This window comes from Lutra lutra, chromosome 16 (assembly GCF_902655055.1).
Source record: "Lutra lutra chromosome 16, mLutLut1.2, whole genome shotgun sequence".
NCBI lineage: Eukaryota > Metazoa > Chordata > Mammalia > Carnivora > Mustelidae > Lutra > Lutra lutra.
In genome coordinates, this window is record NC_062293.1 from 43,045,891 (window position 1) to 43,060,983 (window position 15,093).

The following is a 15,093-nucleotide window of genomic DNA, read 5'->3' on the forward strand; positions in this document are numbered from 1 at the left end:
GAAGGACACAGCCCCAGGGGATTGTGGGAATGCTGGTCAGACTGGACTTTGCCCTACTCCTCCTCCTTTAGCCCAGAGCTTACTTTTGCTTGCTTTCTCCTTTGTGTGTGGGCTTTGTAGCTGTAGGGCTAAGCGGGCATCATGGCTGCTCAGAAAGATCTCTGTGATGCCATTGTGATAGGGGCAGGCATCCAAGGCTGCTTCACAGCATACCACCTGGCCAAACACGGGAAGAGGGTCATCCTGCTGGAGCAGGTACTGTGTCCCCTCTGCACTCCCCATTTAGGGACTGTCCCTCCCTCCTCATCTAGCGAGAAGTTTCCAGAGCCAGCAGGCTTTGGGGTGAGGCCAAAGGGTCTGACTGTCAAATTTTGTGCAATTTGCAGCTTTGCTGCCTGGTGTGTTTCATGACAATGCAAAGAGTGTTCCACCCTCCCTAAGACCCACATTGGGTTTCTAGGCACATTTCCTCCTTTTCCTGCCTCCTGGTTCCTGCCCTTGATCAAGAAGTATCCCAGGTCCTATTCTCTTCCTTCCTGCCACTCAGTCTCTTCTGTGCCAAAATGTTTGATCCAGCCCAGAAAAATAATCTGTTCTGCTTTGGGTTACCTTAAATAAAAATAATTTTGCCCAGAGGGAAAAGCTGATTTGTCAGCCTAAGAGGTAGGATTCCTCCCTGGGTGTTCCTGGCCTCACACCTTGGAACCCAGCAGAGCCTTCTGTTTTTTTGTCCCCCCCCCCCACCTCTGGTTGATAGCAGCCTTATTGTTTGATACACCAGGAATAAGTAGGTCTTATTTGTCATTATAGAGAAGGTGACCCCATGCAGTCTATTCTACCGTGATCACTGCACATGTTGGGGGTAAGGGAGCTCTGTATCTCCAGGGTCCTTCCCAGGGCAGGTCCACACAGACCACTTTCCAAAGGCTTCTATCCTCCCATCCTGCCTACAGCTATCCAGGTGGCTTTTGGTTCACTCTTCTTGGTAATGAACTGGGCTGGTTAGAAACCTTTTTTGTTTCTCTCTCGGTTTTCAGAAAGCCTAAGGGATTCCTGGTCTAACCTTGCAGGAAACTCTCCATCTTTTGCTAAATCCCAAGGTGGTTCCCTTGTCCCAAGTGATCGGAACCCACAGAGAAAAATCATCAGCTTCCTTGTCCAGAAAATGAAGGGAGTTATGGAAAACAGCCTGGAGTTTCCTCAAAAAGTTAAAAATAGAGCTACCCTACAATCCAGCAATTGCTCCCCTAGGTATTGGCCCAAAGGGTATAAAAATACAGATTTGAAAATGTACATGAGTCTATGGCCATACCACCCTGAATGCGCCCGATCTCGTCTGAAAATGTACATGCATCCCCAAGTTTAGAGTAGCATGATCAACAATAGTCAAACTACGGAAAGAGCCCAAGTGTCCATTGACAGATGAATGGATAAAGAAGATGTGGTATATATATACAATGGAATATTACTCAGCTATCAAAAAAATGGAACTCTTGCCATTTGCAGTGATGGGGATGGAACCAGAGTCTATCATGCTAAGTGAAATAAATTAGTCAGAGAAGGACAAATACCATATGATTTCACTCATATGTGGATTTTTTTTTTCATGTGTGGAATTTAAGAAACAAAACTGATGAACATATGGGAAGGGGGAAAAAAAGAGAGGGAAACAAACCAGAAGAGACTCTTAACGATAGAGAACAAACTGAGGGTTGACAGAGGGAGGTGGGCAGGGGATGGGCTGGCTGGGTGAAGGGAATTAAGGAGGGCATTTGCGGTGATGAGCACGGGGTGTTATAGGCAAGTGATGAATCACTAACTTCTACTCCTGAAACCGATATTACACCATATGTTAACTAACTAGAATTTAAATAAAATTTTTGGGAAAAAAAAAAAAGAAGGGGCTAGACTGGAATGATCTCAAAGTTTCTTTCTGGTTATGCTTCTCAGGCGCCTGGGTGGCTCAGTCGGTTAAGCGTCTGTTTTCAGCTCACGTCATGATCCCAGGGTCTTGGGATCGAGGTGCGCATCGGGCTCCCTGAGTCTGCTTCTCCCTCTGCACACCCCCCATTCCCAGGCCCCGTCTCTCATGAATAAATAAAATCTTTAAAAAACCAATTATGCTTCTCTATGAGACCAAGTGGGGAGGGGTTGCAGCAACATGACCAAAGACTAACTAACAGAGGGACTTAGGGAAGTGAGTAATGTTACCAAAAGGGAAGCTGAGTTAAGCTACTGAGAATATCTATGCTGTTGGCCAGATCAGTAACTTGGCCGTAAAGGGAGACTGTATGGAAATATTTAAAGAATAAGCGCTCCTGCCTGACAACACACGAGGAGCTAGCTCCTAAGCGGGGGAAGGGACCGCGTGCAAGGGGTAACAGCTTCGGTTGTCTCTCTTGTTCTCCATTTGCAGTTTTTTCTACCACACTCCCGAGGAAGCTCCCATGGGCAGAGCCGGATAATCCGGAGGGCGTACCCCGAAGACTTTTACACCCAGATGATGGATGAGTGCTACCAGCTATGGGCCCAGCTGGAGCATGAGGCTGGGACCCAGTTACACAGGTTGGCAGGTGGGGGAATTGCTTGAATTGTGGGACCCAGGGCCTGGAGGTGCTTTGAGTAGGTGAGGGGGCAGGGCCATGAACACCGGAAGTGCAGTGGAGGGACACAGAGCCTAGGGACATGCCAGACACGTGGGAACGTTCTGCTCACTGTCCTGATCGCCCTGTCGGTCAGTCCAGCTGGCTCCTGCCACCCTCTGAGTTCCAGCAGTGGGTTCCCAGCATGTGTCCACTGTCCTGATTGCCCTGTCGGTCAGTCCAGCTGGCTCCTGCCACCCTCTGAGTTCCAGCAGTGGGTTCCCAGCATGTGTCCAAGGCCAGCAGAGGGTATGTGGGGAAGACGACTGAAAAGACACTGGGAGCAGATACCCAGAGCTGGGGTTTGCCTCTGCATCTCTGTGTAGTCATCTGAGACTCTTTTAGGGAAGCGGTTGAAATAAAGGAAGAGGCTGCCATCTTCATTCTTTATATTCCTGCTAATAGCATAACCGGGTCCCCTCCCCTAGAGCGACCCCTATAATCCATTTATTTTCTCTGAATGCCTCTCCCTGTAGGTCTCCTCTTCAGACCCCATTGCTCACTAGGGATCTCTGCTGTCCCTGTGGCTCTCTAACCCTTAAGATTCCTCTGCTCCCCACAACCCCCGCCCACAACCTCCACTGACCTTTCAAACACTCATGGGGAAGAAGGCAGACAATCAATCCACGGCCCATAGAGAGCTTTAACCCACCCGCCCCACATCCCTTCCCACCTTCGCTGTGGCTCTTAACCGAACTTTCTACAAAACCACAGCTCTATCCTAGAGGGTGGCAGTTATTTTAATGGCCAGGAACCAAGAGGTTACTGTTCTGTTGCAAAAACATCATTAACTTAAGAACAAAGTGAAATCCATTATGCAAATACAGCTAGGACAGCTAATTACAGATTTATTCCAGAGGCAGCTAATGCGCCCAGCACCCAAATAAAGGAGCATGTCTCACTGAAGGGTGGCCCAGCTAAACGACCCCTCTCTGTCAGCCATCTGTGAATACTGCTGAGTTTCGGCTACTAAAAGAGGTGGTGAGGTCTTGGAGGGCACCCTTCTCCCCAGCAGACAAGGAAGTAACTAAGAAATGATATTAGGAGTCTCTGGAATCTTTCAGAGGGGACATGATTCTGGAGAACGGGCTTGAACTTGACTTTGTGCTCTACCTCTTACTGGCTGCGTGACATTGGAAAAGTTTGTGTACTTCTCTGTGCCTCATTTTTATTTCACAAGGCTTTGTGGAGGATTAAATGAGACTTTTTCTTTAAGAGAAGGAGTAGGGAGGGGCAGAGGGTGAGGAAGAGAGAGACTATTAAGCAGGCTCCACGCCCAGACGAGCAGTTGTGGGGCTTGAAGTCACAACCCTGAGATCACGACCTGAGCTGAAATCAAGAGTCAGAGGCTTAACCAACTGAGCCACCCAGGTGCTCCTTAAACGAGACTCTCATGAAGTACTTGGCATAGAACCTAGCCCCTTTCGATAAATGGCAGCTCGTTCTACCTATTTTGCACCAGCTGTATCCTATCTCCATCGCACAGGGAGGAAGAAGGGCAAAGGGAGACAGGTGGGATGCAGCAACTATGGACATCAAGGAGAATGGCGGCTGGAACGAGGGAAAGGAACGCTTGGGTAGGAGATTCTCATCTCACCGTCCTCCTCTTGGCAGGAGGACAGGAATTTGGAGGGGCTGTGGACCTAGCTCTACATGTCAGCTCTGACACATTTAGGTGTGTGGTTTGGAGCAAGCTGTTTAACCTCTGTGAGACTCAGTGTTCTCACCTGTAAAGGAGGGGTGCGGATTTCATGGGACTATGGTGAGGATGAGTCTGTGAAGGGCTTCGAGTGGTACTGACCAGTCCTTCGTCATCACCATCACTGCCATCATCCCGTATTTAGCGCTTTTGATAAGAAACTAAGGCTGTTTTAAAAGTGCTCAGGACGGGGCTCCTGGGTGGCTCAGTGGGTTAAACCTCTGCCTTTGGCTCAGGTTATGATCTCGGCGTCCTAGGATCAAGCCCCGCATCAGGCTCTCTGCTCAGTGGGGAGCCTGCTTCCCTCTCTCTCTGCCTGCCTCTCTGCCTACTTGTGATCTGTCAAATAAATAAGCAAAATCTTAAAAAAACAAAACAAAACTCAATACATGTTAACTCACTTAATTCTCCCCATAAGCTATGAAAGGGTTGCTACCGAGCCGTGAGGGTCTTAACCTGTTAGTGCAAATCGCGCCCTATTCTTAGTGTCGAATAGGGCTTGGCGGACTTTTTCCAGAATGGCCGCATAGTATTTTAGACTTCGCAGGCCATATGGTCTCTGTTGTAACTGTTCAACTCTGCCAGTTACCCAATACTGCCATTGTAGTGGGCAAGCAGCCCCTGATGATGCGTAAATAAATGAGCATAGGTGTGTGCCAATAAAACTTTATTCGTGGATGCTGAAATTTCATTCACTTTTCGTGTCACGAAATATTCTTTTTATTTTTATTTTATTTTATTTTTTTTAAGATTTTATTTATTTATTTGACAGAGATCACAAGCAGGCAGAGAGGCAGGCAGAGAGAGAGGAGGAAGCAGGCTCCCTGCTGAGCAGAGAGCCTGATGCGGGGACTCAATCCCAGGACTCTGAGATCATGACCTGAGCCGAAGGCAGCGGCTTAACCCACTGAGCCACCCAGGCGCCCCGGGAAATATTCTTTTTAAATCAACCATTAAAAAATATAAAAATCATCTTGGCTTATATGACAAACAAGAATAGGTGGTAGACCTGATCTGGTTCCTGGGTCATAGTCTGCTGGCTGGTTTAGAAGATACTTCAGACTGGTGACCTTGTCCATCCTCTCTGTTCAACAAACTGATGTCTAAATCATCCCGGGTCGAAAGACTGCTAATGTATATTTAAAGCCAGGAACATATCGTAGACCCTCTGGAAAGACCATTCTGATGCCTTACCTTCCCAGTTATGAAAAATGAAGAGTAAAGTGAATGTGCTTTGGAAAATCTTTCAAGCTCAACAGGGGGCTAGGCATTGCCATTATTATTATTATTATTACCATTATCAAGTCCTTTCTTGTGGCTAATCAGATTTACACGGGCACACTCATTTATTTGGTTCTTTGACTCAGGAACACAGAATGGATACTTCCCATTTCTGGCTTTTGTTCTTGATTCTTATTTTCTAAATGATTCATCATCTTATTGGTTCTTATTCTCCTAGGTGCTGCTGGGAGAACGAGCACAACATCATAATCTAACTGATAGATAGGAGTGTATTTTCTTAAGGCTATTTGATGGTGATAACAAACAAACAAACAAGTATCTTCGGGAGTTGGTCGCTAAGGCAGCTGTCCGATTCTTTATATTCTGTTCTGACTCTTTCCGCGACAGTGGCATACTCAACCTGGGTGGGCTCAGGATATTTGCATAGATGCCGGGTACAGACAACCCGTGTGTCAGATCACAAGGTCTGAGTGTTTTGTGATGTGTACAGCCGGGACCCTGATACCACCAGCAAATCCCAGCTCTGGGGCCCTTCTCTCGCTTGCTCCGCCTTCTCCCTTTGAGTCCTAATATCTAGCTCCTGACCCAGGCTGCCCCTGCTTAGCTGACAATATCAGACAAGATCACAGCCGTAGGCAATACAGCTGCTGGCAGAACCTGGCGGGCCCCCTCCGCAGCTGCTGCTTCCTGTGTCTGTGAAGTGTCTGGCTTGTCAGCCACATCCCCTCCCCGGAGCAGTCTTTGTTAACCAATTCCACCTCGGCCCACTGAGCGGAAGATGAAAGCCAAGAGCTCCTCCAAAACCAACAAAGACAGCAGCCATTACTGAGTCTCTTCCCCAAGGTGACTCTGGGAGCCTGCCTGACTGGCATTTTTTAACCCCCAGAGGGGGAAGTGGGAGCCGGGGATGGGAGGTGGCAGGTATAGGGAGAGCTCTGTGCCCCTCCCAGTGGCTCCCTTCTCCATTCGGCCTCCTGTCCTGCTGTAGTAACGGATGGAAATCCCTGATCACCAGCTCCTTACATCACGTCCGAGGCTTAGTCGGCTAGAGGAGTCAACAAGGCCCTTGGGAGGATTCTTCGATTACCTCTTCCTCGTGTTGGATCCAGCTAGGGCTGGGGGAAGGCACAGCTCATACCTCATTCTCTGTGCTCAGCTGACGGCATGCTGGGAGCTGCGCTCTTTCCAGGGTCCCTGACAACCCAGTCTTTCTTCAAGGAGCTTCTCTCTAGGCCAGCCCTGACCAGGCATTTCCTGGACCTTTCTTCTTCTTCTTCCTTTTTTTTTTTTTTTTTTTTTTTTTTTTTTGCGATGGCCTTATCTCTTCTCATTCCTCTCCTCCCAAACTTTTGTAGCCTAGGTCTGAGTCGAAAAAGAGAGGAGGGAGGCCCAGAGCACAGGGGTGAGAAATTGGTGCAGAATGAGCGGTCTGTTTATTGGGATCTAGGAAAAGCCATTAAGAAAATAAGCACTTAAATGATTTTCAATCTGCCCATGGAAGTCATCTATCTTCATACTGGGGAGAAAAGGCCCATTCTCTGATCCCGGTTTTGACTGACTGATTTCCAATTCTCGAAGCATTTCCCACAGGAGCCTCTCACCTATCTCCCATAATGACAGGCCTTTGCATTTGCAGGCAGTGTTTTACATTTATTTCCGATTTGCTCATAATGGTCAAAAATCTCTCTCCAATCCGAGGCATTTCTCCAGCAGTGCACGGTTTCCCTCAGGCCAAATAGCTCAGCTGTGATCCACGGAAAATGAGAATTTCCCAAACGCATCTTCGGACTAGGGGAGGGTCCAGCATCACAAATTCAGATGGAAAATTTCCCACCGTTAGATCAATATCTGGGCTAAGAAATAAATGCCACAGGGGCAGAGAGCTGGAGCAAAATGATTACAATCGGCACAATTACATTCACCGGCAGAATCAGCTCACTGATTACTCCCGGGGATGGGAGCTCTGGCTTCATACACCATGGGACGGCTTGGGAATTAGAACATCACTCAGCATTTCAGAATTCGACAGATTGGTCTGTTGTCTTGGCCTGAGTTTGTTTTCCCCATACAGCACCTTCCTGTAAGAGGAGTTCAGACTTCAAGGAAAGAAGGAAGGAAGGGAGGGAGGGAGAGAGGAAGGGAGGAAGGGTGGAAGGGAAGGAGCTAAACTGTAGGGTACGTGGGAGACCATGGTGGGTATATTGCAGGCAGGGGTTGGGATAGGCTGCTCTGAGATTCCTGAGCCAGGGATCTGACAGGGTAACTGCTAAGGTGAGGGTTAAGCCCATCTTCCCCAGAACCCCATCCAGCCCCAACCGCATCCAGTAAAAAGGGCTCAGGGTCATACACTTGTGTGACTTCTTAATGATTCCCTTTACCTGACTGAGAGGAGTGTCCTAGGCAAGTTTTCATTACCTGAGAACCAATCTGAAGTCCTTTTGGGGGCCATGGGGAAAGGCCCCTGCTGGCTAGTGGGGATTCAACAGCATCTTCCTTCTGCAAAGCTTTGAAGAGGCAGAGGCGCTCAATTCTTTTTGCTGGTGCTCAATGCCGGGTAGGCGGGGGCCATGGCGAATGGATTGGGCACGCTGCGCGGCTCTGTGTACTGACACCGGCCCCAGGGCCCGCTGTGTCCCTACCCCCGCCCAATCTTCTCTTTAATCCCCCCAACCAGATAATGTGGGATTTGGAAGCATGTAATATCCATGAGACTCCATTATAGGCTATTACGAGCTTTATACACAGTACCTGGGGGATGTACCAGGCCGATGCTGGTCACCGCAGCTGCTGAAAGGGAGAGGGACTGCGGCACTGGTCCCAAGGGCTGAAGTGACCCTTACATTGTTCAGATCCGTTCCCACTGAACGTATAGATCGGCTCTGGTTTCTTGCGACAGAGAGATGGGAAATATTAAAGAAAAACAGCGTTCACTCCCCTAGAGAGTAAGAAGCAGAAAGGGAAGTAGAGGGAGGAACAAAACCATAGAATCACTGGGATCGAGCCCTCTGCTGGAACCCTCAGAGACCACCTCCTGATGTTTCTGCACGAGTGCGCCGTCCGCATTTCGGTGGGATCTCACTGAGCTTTGCAGGGTCAGCCCACTTAATGTGAGGAGCCATGCCCAGGCATTGTGGCAACTTAAAAAATGGCCCATGCCTGGTCCCTGTGTCCCAGGGTCGGGGCGGGAGCACCGATAGGCCAGCTGGCATGCATTACAGAGGAATCTGGGGCCTGGAGCAGTACGCAACCCAAATATCAGGAGGCGTCTGCCCAGACAGGACCCAGAGCCTCTGATCCCCCAGGAGCCTTTCCAGGAAACAGACAGCCTCAGAGGGGGACCTGAGAGATGCGCAGCAAGGGATAGAACATGATATGAGGGGAAAAGGGCCACAGGAAAAGAAAGAGCAGGGCGATGGAGGAGCGGGGAAAGAGGATAAAGAATCAAGATCAGGGGCACCTGGGTGGATCAGTCGGTTGGGCGTCTGCCTTCGGATAGGGTCATGGTCCCTGGGTCCTGGGATCAAGCTCCCTCTCCCACTTCCCTCCCCGCTTCTCATGTGTATTCTGTCTGTCCCAAATAAATAAAATCTTTAAAAAAAAAAAAAAAAGAATCGAGATCAGAATAGTGAGTGGGCCAGGGGATGGAGGAAGAGGAAGAAACACCTACCACTCTAGCTGCAGCGTAAAGAGGATTTCCGATGTTTGCCCTCCAGGGTGGGATGGATCCTGAGAGGATGGAGGGACAAGCAAACCAATAGTGAGACCCAGGGGCAGACTCGGGAATGGGCAGGCAGCCAGCTCAGGAATACTGAATGTGACCCTAATGACAGCATTGAGATGACTTTACCAGTTCTTTTTATTTTATAAACATATAAATATATATACATATGTATATATATATATTTTTGATTTTTTTTTAAATTTTATTTTTTATAAACATATAATATATTTTTATCCCATATATGTATATATATTTAAAGATTTTATTTACTTACTTGGCAGAGAGAGGGAACACAAGCAGGGGGAGTGGGAGAGGGAGAAGCAGGCTTTCCGTTGAGCAGGGAGCCCAATGCGGGGCTTGATCCCAGGACGCTGGGATCATGACCTGAGCCGAAGGCAGATGCTTAACGACTGAGTCACCCAGGCGCCCCTTATATATATTTTTTTAAGATTTATGTATTTATTTGAAAGAGAGAGAGCTTGCATGAGCATGAGCAGGGGGAGGGACAGAGGGAGAGAATCTCAGCAGATTCACTGCTGAGCTTGGAGCCCCACACGGGCTTGATCCATGACCCATGAGATCATGACCTGGACCGAAACCAAGAGTTGGACGCCCAACCAACTAAGCCACCCAGGCGCCCCCATTTTTTTTTTTTTTTTAATCTTTCGCAGTAGGCTCCATGCTCCACTGACTGAGCCAGCCAGGTGCCCTGACTTTACCAGTTCTTTGCACAGGGTCCCTTGATGGGACCCTTGCTAAAGAATGAGAGCGAATGGCCCAGGGCCCTGACTCATACCCTCACCCATATGCCTTTATTTATTTATTTATTACAGGCAGACTGGGCTACTGCTGCTGGGAATGAAGGAGAATTCAGAATTAAAAGCCATCCAGGCCACTTTGTCTCGACAGGGGGTGGAACACCAGTGTCTCTCGGCTGAGGAACTAAAGCAATGTTTCCCCAATGTTCGGTTGGCCAGGGGAGAAGTGGGGCTCTTGGACAAGTCTGGAGGGGTTCTCTATGCAGACAGGGCCCTCAGAGCCCTCCAGGTAATACGCACAACATTTGGGGCAAGGTGTGGCCGACGAGGGCCTTCACCCTGCCGGGTTTATTCTGGACCTTTTGGGCAAGGCACTTTATATATGCTGCTAGGCCTTGTCCCTATGGGACAGGAGGTCTGGAGTCTGTGCTCTCTGTTCCGCCGGAAGCGAGGGACTCTCTTGTTCACCAGGGTGAGCCATACAGAGAGCTAACTCATTTGCCCATCCCTGCCGCCGCCCTTTCAGGATGCAATTCAGCGTCTTGGAGGCCTAGTGCGTGATGGAGAGAAGGCAGCGGAGATTAAACCAGGGCAACCCATCACAGTGAGAAGTACTTCCAGGAGCTACCAAGCCAGAAGCTTGATCATCACAGCAGGTCCTTGGACCAACCGGCTCCTCCGTCCCCTGGGAATTGAGCTGCCCCTCCGGGTAAGGGGTTGCTGGAAGCCCGAGAATTGGTGCCTAAGAGAAGATGCCTGGGAGTCTGGTGGACTCAAGCTTGAGTCCCGGAACTGCTACTTGCTGGTGGACGAACGTGGGCTGATTAGTTCCCCTCAAGAGCCTCAGTTTTATAACATGTAAAATGGGGATAGGGCTGTTGGAGAATTAGGCCATCGAGTCAATAGAAAGCCCTCGGGAACTCACTAAATCTGAGGCATTAGTAAGTGCTGGAGAGAGAAGTAGGGCTGAGTGCAGTTATGGGAGACTAAGTCTGGGGGAAGAGACAGAGATGTGGAGAACTTTATGTCTCATATTAAAATGGAACAGACCACCGATGCGAGAATTGGGTAAAACAGGATAGACAGGTTAAGGGGGGGCATCCAGGCTTGTATTCAAGAGCTATAGGACCTCAGAAGAAACTGTTCTCACCGTCTGGACAGTTTCATGGCTTTTCCCCTTCATCTCCCACTTCCTCTTTCTACTTCAAGACCCTGCGGATCAATGTGTGTTACTGGCGAGAGAAGGTTCCTGGAAGCTATGGTGTATCCCAGGCCTTTCCTTGCTTCCTGGGGCTGGGCCTCAGCCTGGCTCCCCACCACATCTATGGGCTGCCTTCCGGAGAGTACCCAGGGCTGATGAAGGTGAGTGGAAAGGCCCAGAGGGGGCTAGTAGGACCCACCCACCCCCGACCCTCAGATTTGGGGCAGTTGCTCTAACTCCCCTTTCAACAGATTCCAGGGATCCCCCAGCAGCAGGAGCGGAGAACACTTCCCTATTCGTTATTTGCAATGCAAGACACCCCACCCCCCAAGCTGTCCGGAGGCCCAACAAAGGGAACCCTTCCTTGGCAAACATGGGGCTGTGGGTGGGGTCGGGGGGGAGTGTAGAAGGAACAGCCAAGGGAACCTCCTGTGGCAACAAACGGCACCTGTCAGGGCTTGGGATGGCTGGGATGATGGATGGGGGGCACCTGTCAGGGCTTGGGATGGCTGGGATGATGGATGGGGGCACTCTGTGCTCGAGCCTGCCCCCTGGGCTGGGTGGGTGTTCGGGAAGGCCCGGCCCCTTGCCACTGCTCACACTGCTCTGATTGGGAGCTAGGTCTGCTATCACCACGGCAACAATGCAGATCCTGAGGAGCGGGACTGCCCGGAAGCATTCTCAGACACCCAAGACATCCACATTCTGAGCCGCTTTGTTAGAGATCACTTACCTGACCTAGAGCCCAAACCTGCCATTATGGAGCGCTGCCTGTATACGGTAAGGGTGTGGGCAGCCTGGCCAGGCCCAGCCCCTTCACGGGCCCCAGGAATAGGGGAAGGAGACAGATCCTGCACAGCTCAGGCTTGCTGCTGTTTGACCCCTGACCTGGTAGGTGACTTGAAATGAATGACTTCTTTCCGTGGGTTTGGTTCCCCTCCATATCCGAGAGGGCCCATGAGAGGTTTTCATATTCCTTTTCATTAGCAGACTAGGCTTATGCCTGGCAGCCTCTTGCGACGTTTCCCAGAAGAGCTCTAAAAGATTTTTTGGCAAGATGTTCTAGTTGAACAGGCCGTAGGGACGAAGAGAAGAGACAGATGTCACCAGGGCCCGAGGCGTCTTGGCTAAAGTTAGTTTACATGCATTCACTGAGCACCTACTGGGTTCATAGCCCTGGATGAGCAGAGAGGCAGATGGACAAATGAGAAAGACTGTCGCCCCTGGAGGGGGAGCTGGCATGCAGAACGCATTCCCGTGCCCCGTTCCCATTCTTTCTGGAAAGCAACCCAGCCTCTTCCCCTCCCCCCGAACCTGCAGTTCTTCCTTCTCCTTCTCTCCTCGAAGGACACCAGTGTGATTGTTTCTTTCTAGAACACCCCCGATGAGCACTTTGTTCTTGATCGCCACCCGAAGTATGACAACATTGTCATTGGTGCTGGATTCTCTGGTGAGCCTGAGTGGGGCAGGATGTGCCTCAAAGCCCACCTATCTCACTGTCAGGCAAAATGGCGTCTTCTATGCTCTGGGCTGGCCAAGGCCTAGACTTGAGTGTACAAAGGGGCTGGGTGGGCAGATAGAGAAGAAGAGGTACTTCTGGTGGGAGGCAACTTCCCATGTTGGGATGTGGACCAAGAAGAGAGTTAGCCCAATTTGGGGAGAGGGTGGTAGACATCTAGGCCGTTGTCCATGAGGATGCCTGATCTCTCCTCCTCTCCTTTCCGTAGGACATGGATTCAAGCTTTCCCCTGTTGTGGGGAAGATCCTGTATGAATTAAGCATGAAATTAACACCATCCTATGACTTGACACCTTTTCGAATGAGCCGCTTCCCTGGCCTGTGTAAAGCCCACCTTTGACCCCTGGCCAGCTTTAACCTCTGGCTATTAAATAGCAGCCTGTTCCCTTGCCTCTCTTGAGTCCCCTGTCAACAGCGGATGATTGAATCGACCTTCTTTCTCTGGCCAGCTCCCCGTCCCACTACTTTCTTGCTTCCAGAAGGTCAACCAGATATTCTATCATCATCAAGTAACAAGGACCTTTGAGACGGATGTCTCAATAAGGAGGATGCCCAGGGATGGGCTCAGGGAACCCAAGCAGTTGTTACAATTGTCTTCAATGAGACGTTTATAAACTTGGGGTGGTTTAACTGAAGCAGCCCAGGGGAGGGTAAATAAAATGATTTGTAGATTGCTACTGCCCTTGGAGTTCCTTTTCCTAAAACTAGAGCCACCCTTCATCACAACCCCAGCCCCACAAATCTGGCTCCCCTTGGGTGTGCAGTAAATGTTTGTTGAAAAAAAACGTGTTGGAAAAGCAAAGAAATGAAGAGCTGCATTGCATTCAAGTCTGCAGTGGGCTTTCTTCTTCATGCGACCTTACTTTTTAGAGACGCTTATTGTCTAAATCAGCGCCAGAGTCCATAACCCCAAGAATTCTTGGGATCTTTATCCCCTCAGTGCCCTGCACCCTCTTTCCCTGGATCCTTTGTCTGGTTCTCATCCTCTCTCTGGCTCTGTAAAGACACTTAGCTCCCCAGTCTCTTATTAGGGTGTATTGTCAGGTCCTTATGAAGATGGAGCTGTTATACCAGAAAGGAAGAGAGAGACACACTCGCTTAGAAACCCTGTTCAATGTTTGAATGTTAAATGTGCCATTTTATTATCATTAGGATTGCTCCCACTTAATGAAACGGCATTAGCACCGAGTCGGCTGGCCTCCTTGCACTAATTACTTTGGAAGGGAACAGGCTCATAACGACCCCAGGGTGGGTGAGGGGGGTGAGGGGTGGAAACCTGGACTTGGGGGATGTGTGCTGGGCGGAGACCCCAGTGGGAGCATCTCCAGACCAGGTTGGTTTGACCTGAGAGCTTGCCTGCTCCGGGGAGGAAAAGGAAAAACCCTGCGACCAGTTGGGGCAGAAATGTGAGAAGGCGGCCCTGAGGGGGAAGAGTGGGAAATGGGAGTAGGAGTAAAAATATCCCCAAAGGAAAGACAACACAGAGGGAATTGCCTCATAGGCCTAGGCACACAGATCCGCCCTGATTTCTCCAGGGCATTTTAAAAACCAGACAGCGTCCCCAGCCCCCTGCCGGGTCTGCATCTTGGGTGCTCTCAGAGGCTCCCCGAACCTCAGCCTCCACAAAATGGGACTAATCACATCTGTAAAGTCGGAATAATGCGCCACAATGTGGATGAGCCTTGCAGACATGCCGCTAAGTGAAATAAGCCAGACACAAAAGGACAGACCCTGGAGGGTTCCACTGACAGCAATCAGATGCAGAAGGATGGGAGGTGGAGTGGTTGCCTGCAGGGGCTGGGGAGAGGGGGCGCAGAAGACGTTAGTGTTTAATGGACATAGGGTTTCAGTTTGGGAAGATAAAGATGTTCGGCCGATGGATGGTGGTGATGGTTTGGATGATGTGGGAAAGAGGTTAGGGTTCCAAACTGACGGCCAAGATAGAATTCTTGAGACGTGTTTGGTGCTGAAAGGTGGTTTTATTAAAGCAAGGGGACAGGGGTGCCTGGGTGGCTCAGTGCGTTAAAGCCTCTGCCTTCGGCTCAGGTCATGATCCCAGGGTCCTGGGATTGAGCCCCACATCAGGCTCTCTGCTCAGCGGGAAGCCTGCTTCCTCCTCTCTCTCTCTGCCTGCCTCTCTGCTTAACTGTGATCTCTGTCTGCCCCCAAAAAAAAAAAAGGCACGGGGACAGGACCCGTGGGCAGAAAGCTGTGCTGGGTCGTGAGGACTGGCAGATTATGTACTTTCAAGTTGGGAGGGGGTTAGGGAAGGCGTAAACCTCCCAGGTATTTTGGAAACGAGGTATCCTGGA

The 15,093-nt window shown here is 49.9% G+C and overlaps 1 protein-coding gene across 1 annotated transcript; it reads left to right on the forward strand.

Annotated features, from left to right (window-relative positions):
• The first annotated feature begins 82 nt into the window (after window positions 1-82).
• PIPOX (pipecolic acid and sarcosine oxidase) lies at window positions 83-13,907 on the forward strand. The gene is made up of 8 exons (XM_047709049.1): window positions 83-255; window positions 2,417-2,565; window positions 10,138-10,351; window positions 10,589-10,771; window positions 11,272-11,424; window positions 11,885-12,043; window positions 12,638-12,713; window positions 12,991-13,907. Exons 1-8 carry the CDS (start codon window positions 142-144, stop codon window positions 13,119-13,121), a joined length of 1,179 nt encoding a protein of 392 aa, XP_047565005.1. The 5' UTR covers window positions 83-141; the 3' UTR covers window positions 13,122-13,907.
• Window positions 13,908-15,093: the final 1,186 nt, after the last annotated feature.

Excerpts from the sequence above, each read along its gene's own strand:
- PIPOX (XM_047709049.1), top strand. The coding sequence starts at position 142 with ATGGCTGCTCAGAAAGATCTCTGTGATGCCATTGTGATAGGGGCAGGC. Across the intron at positions 256-2,416 it reads GGGTCATCCTGCTGGAGCAG|TTTTTTCTACCACACTCCCG; the intron begins GTACTGTGTCCC and ends CTCCATTTGCAG. Across the intron at positions 12,044-12,637 it reads TGGAGCGCTGCCTGTATACG|AACACCCCCGATGAGCACTT; the intron begins GTAAGGGTGTGG and ends GTTTCTTTCTAG.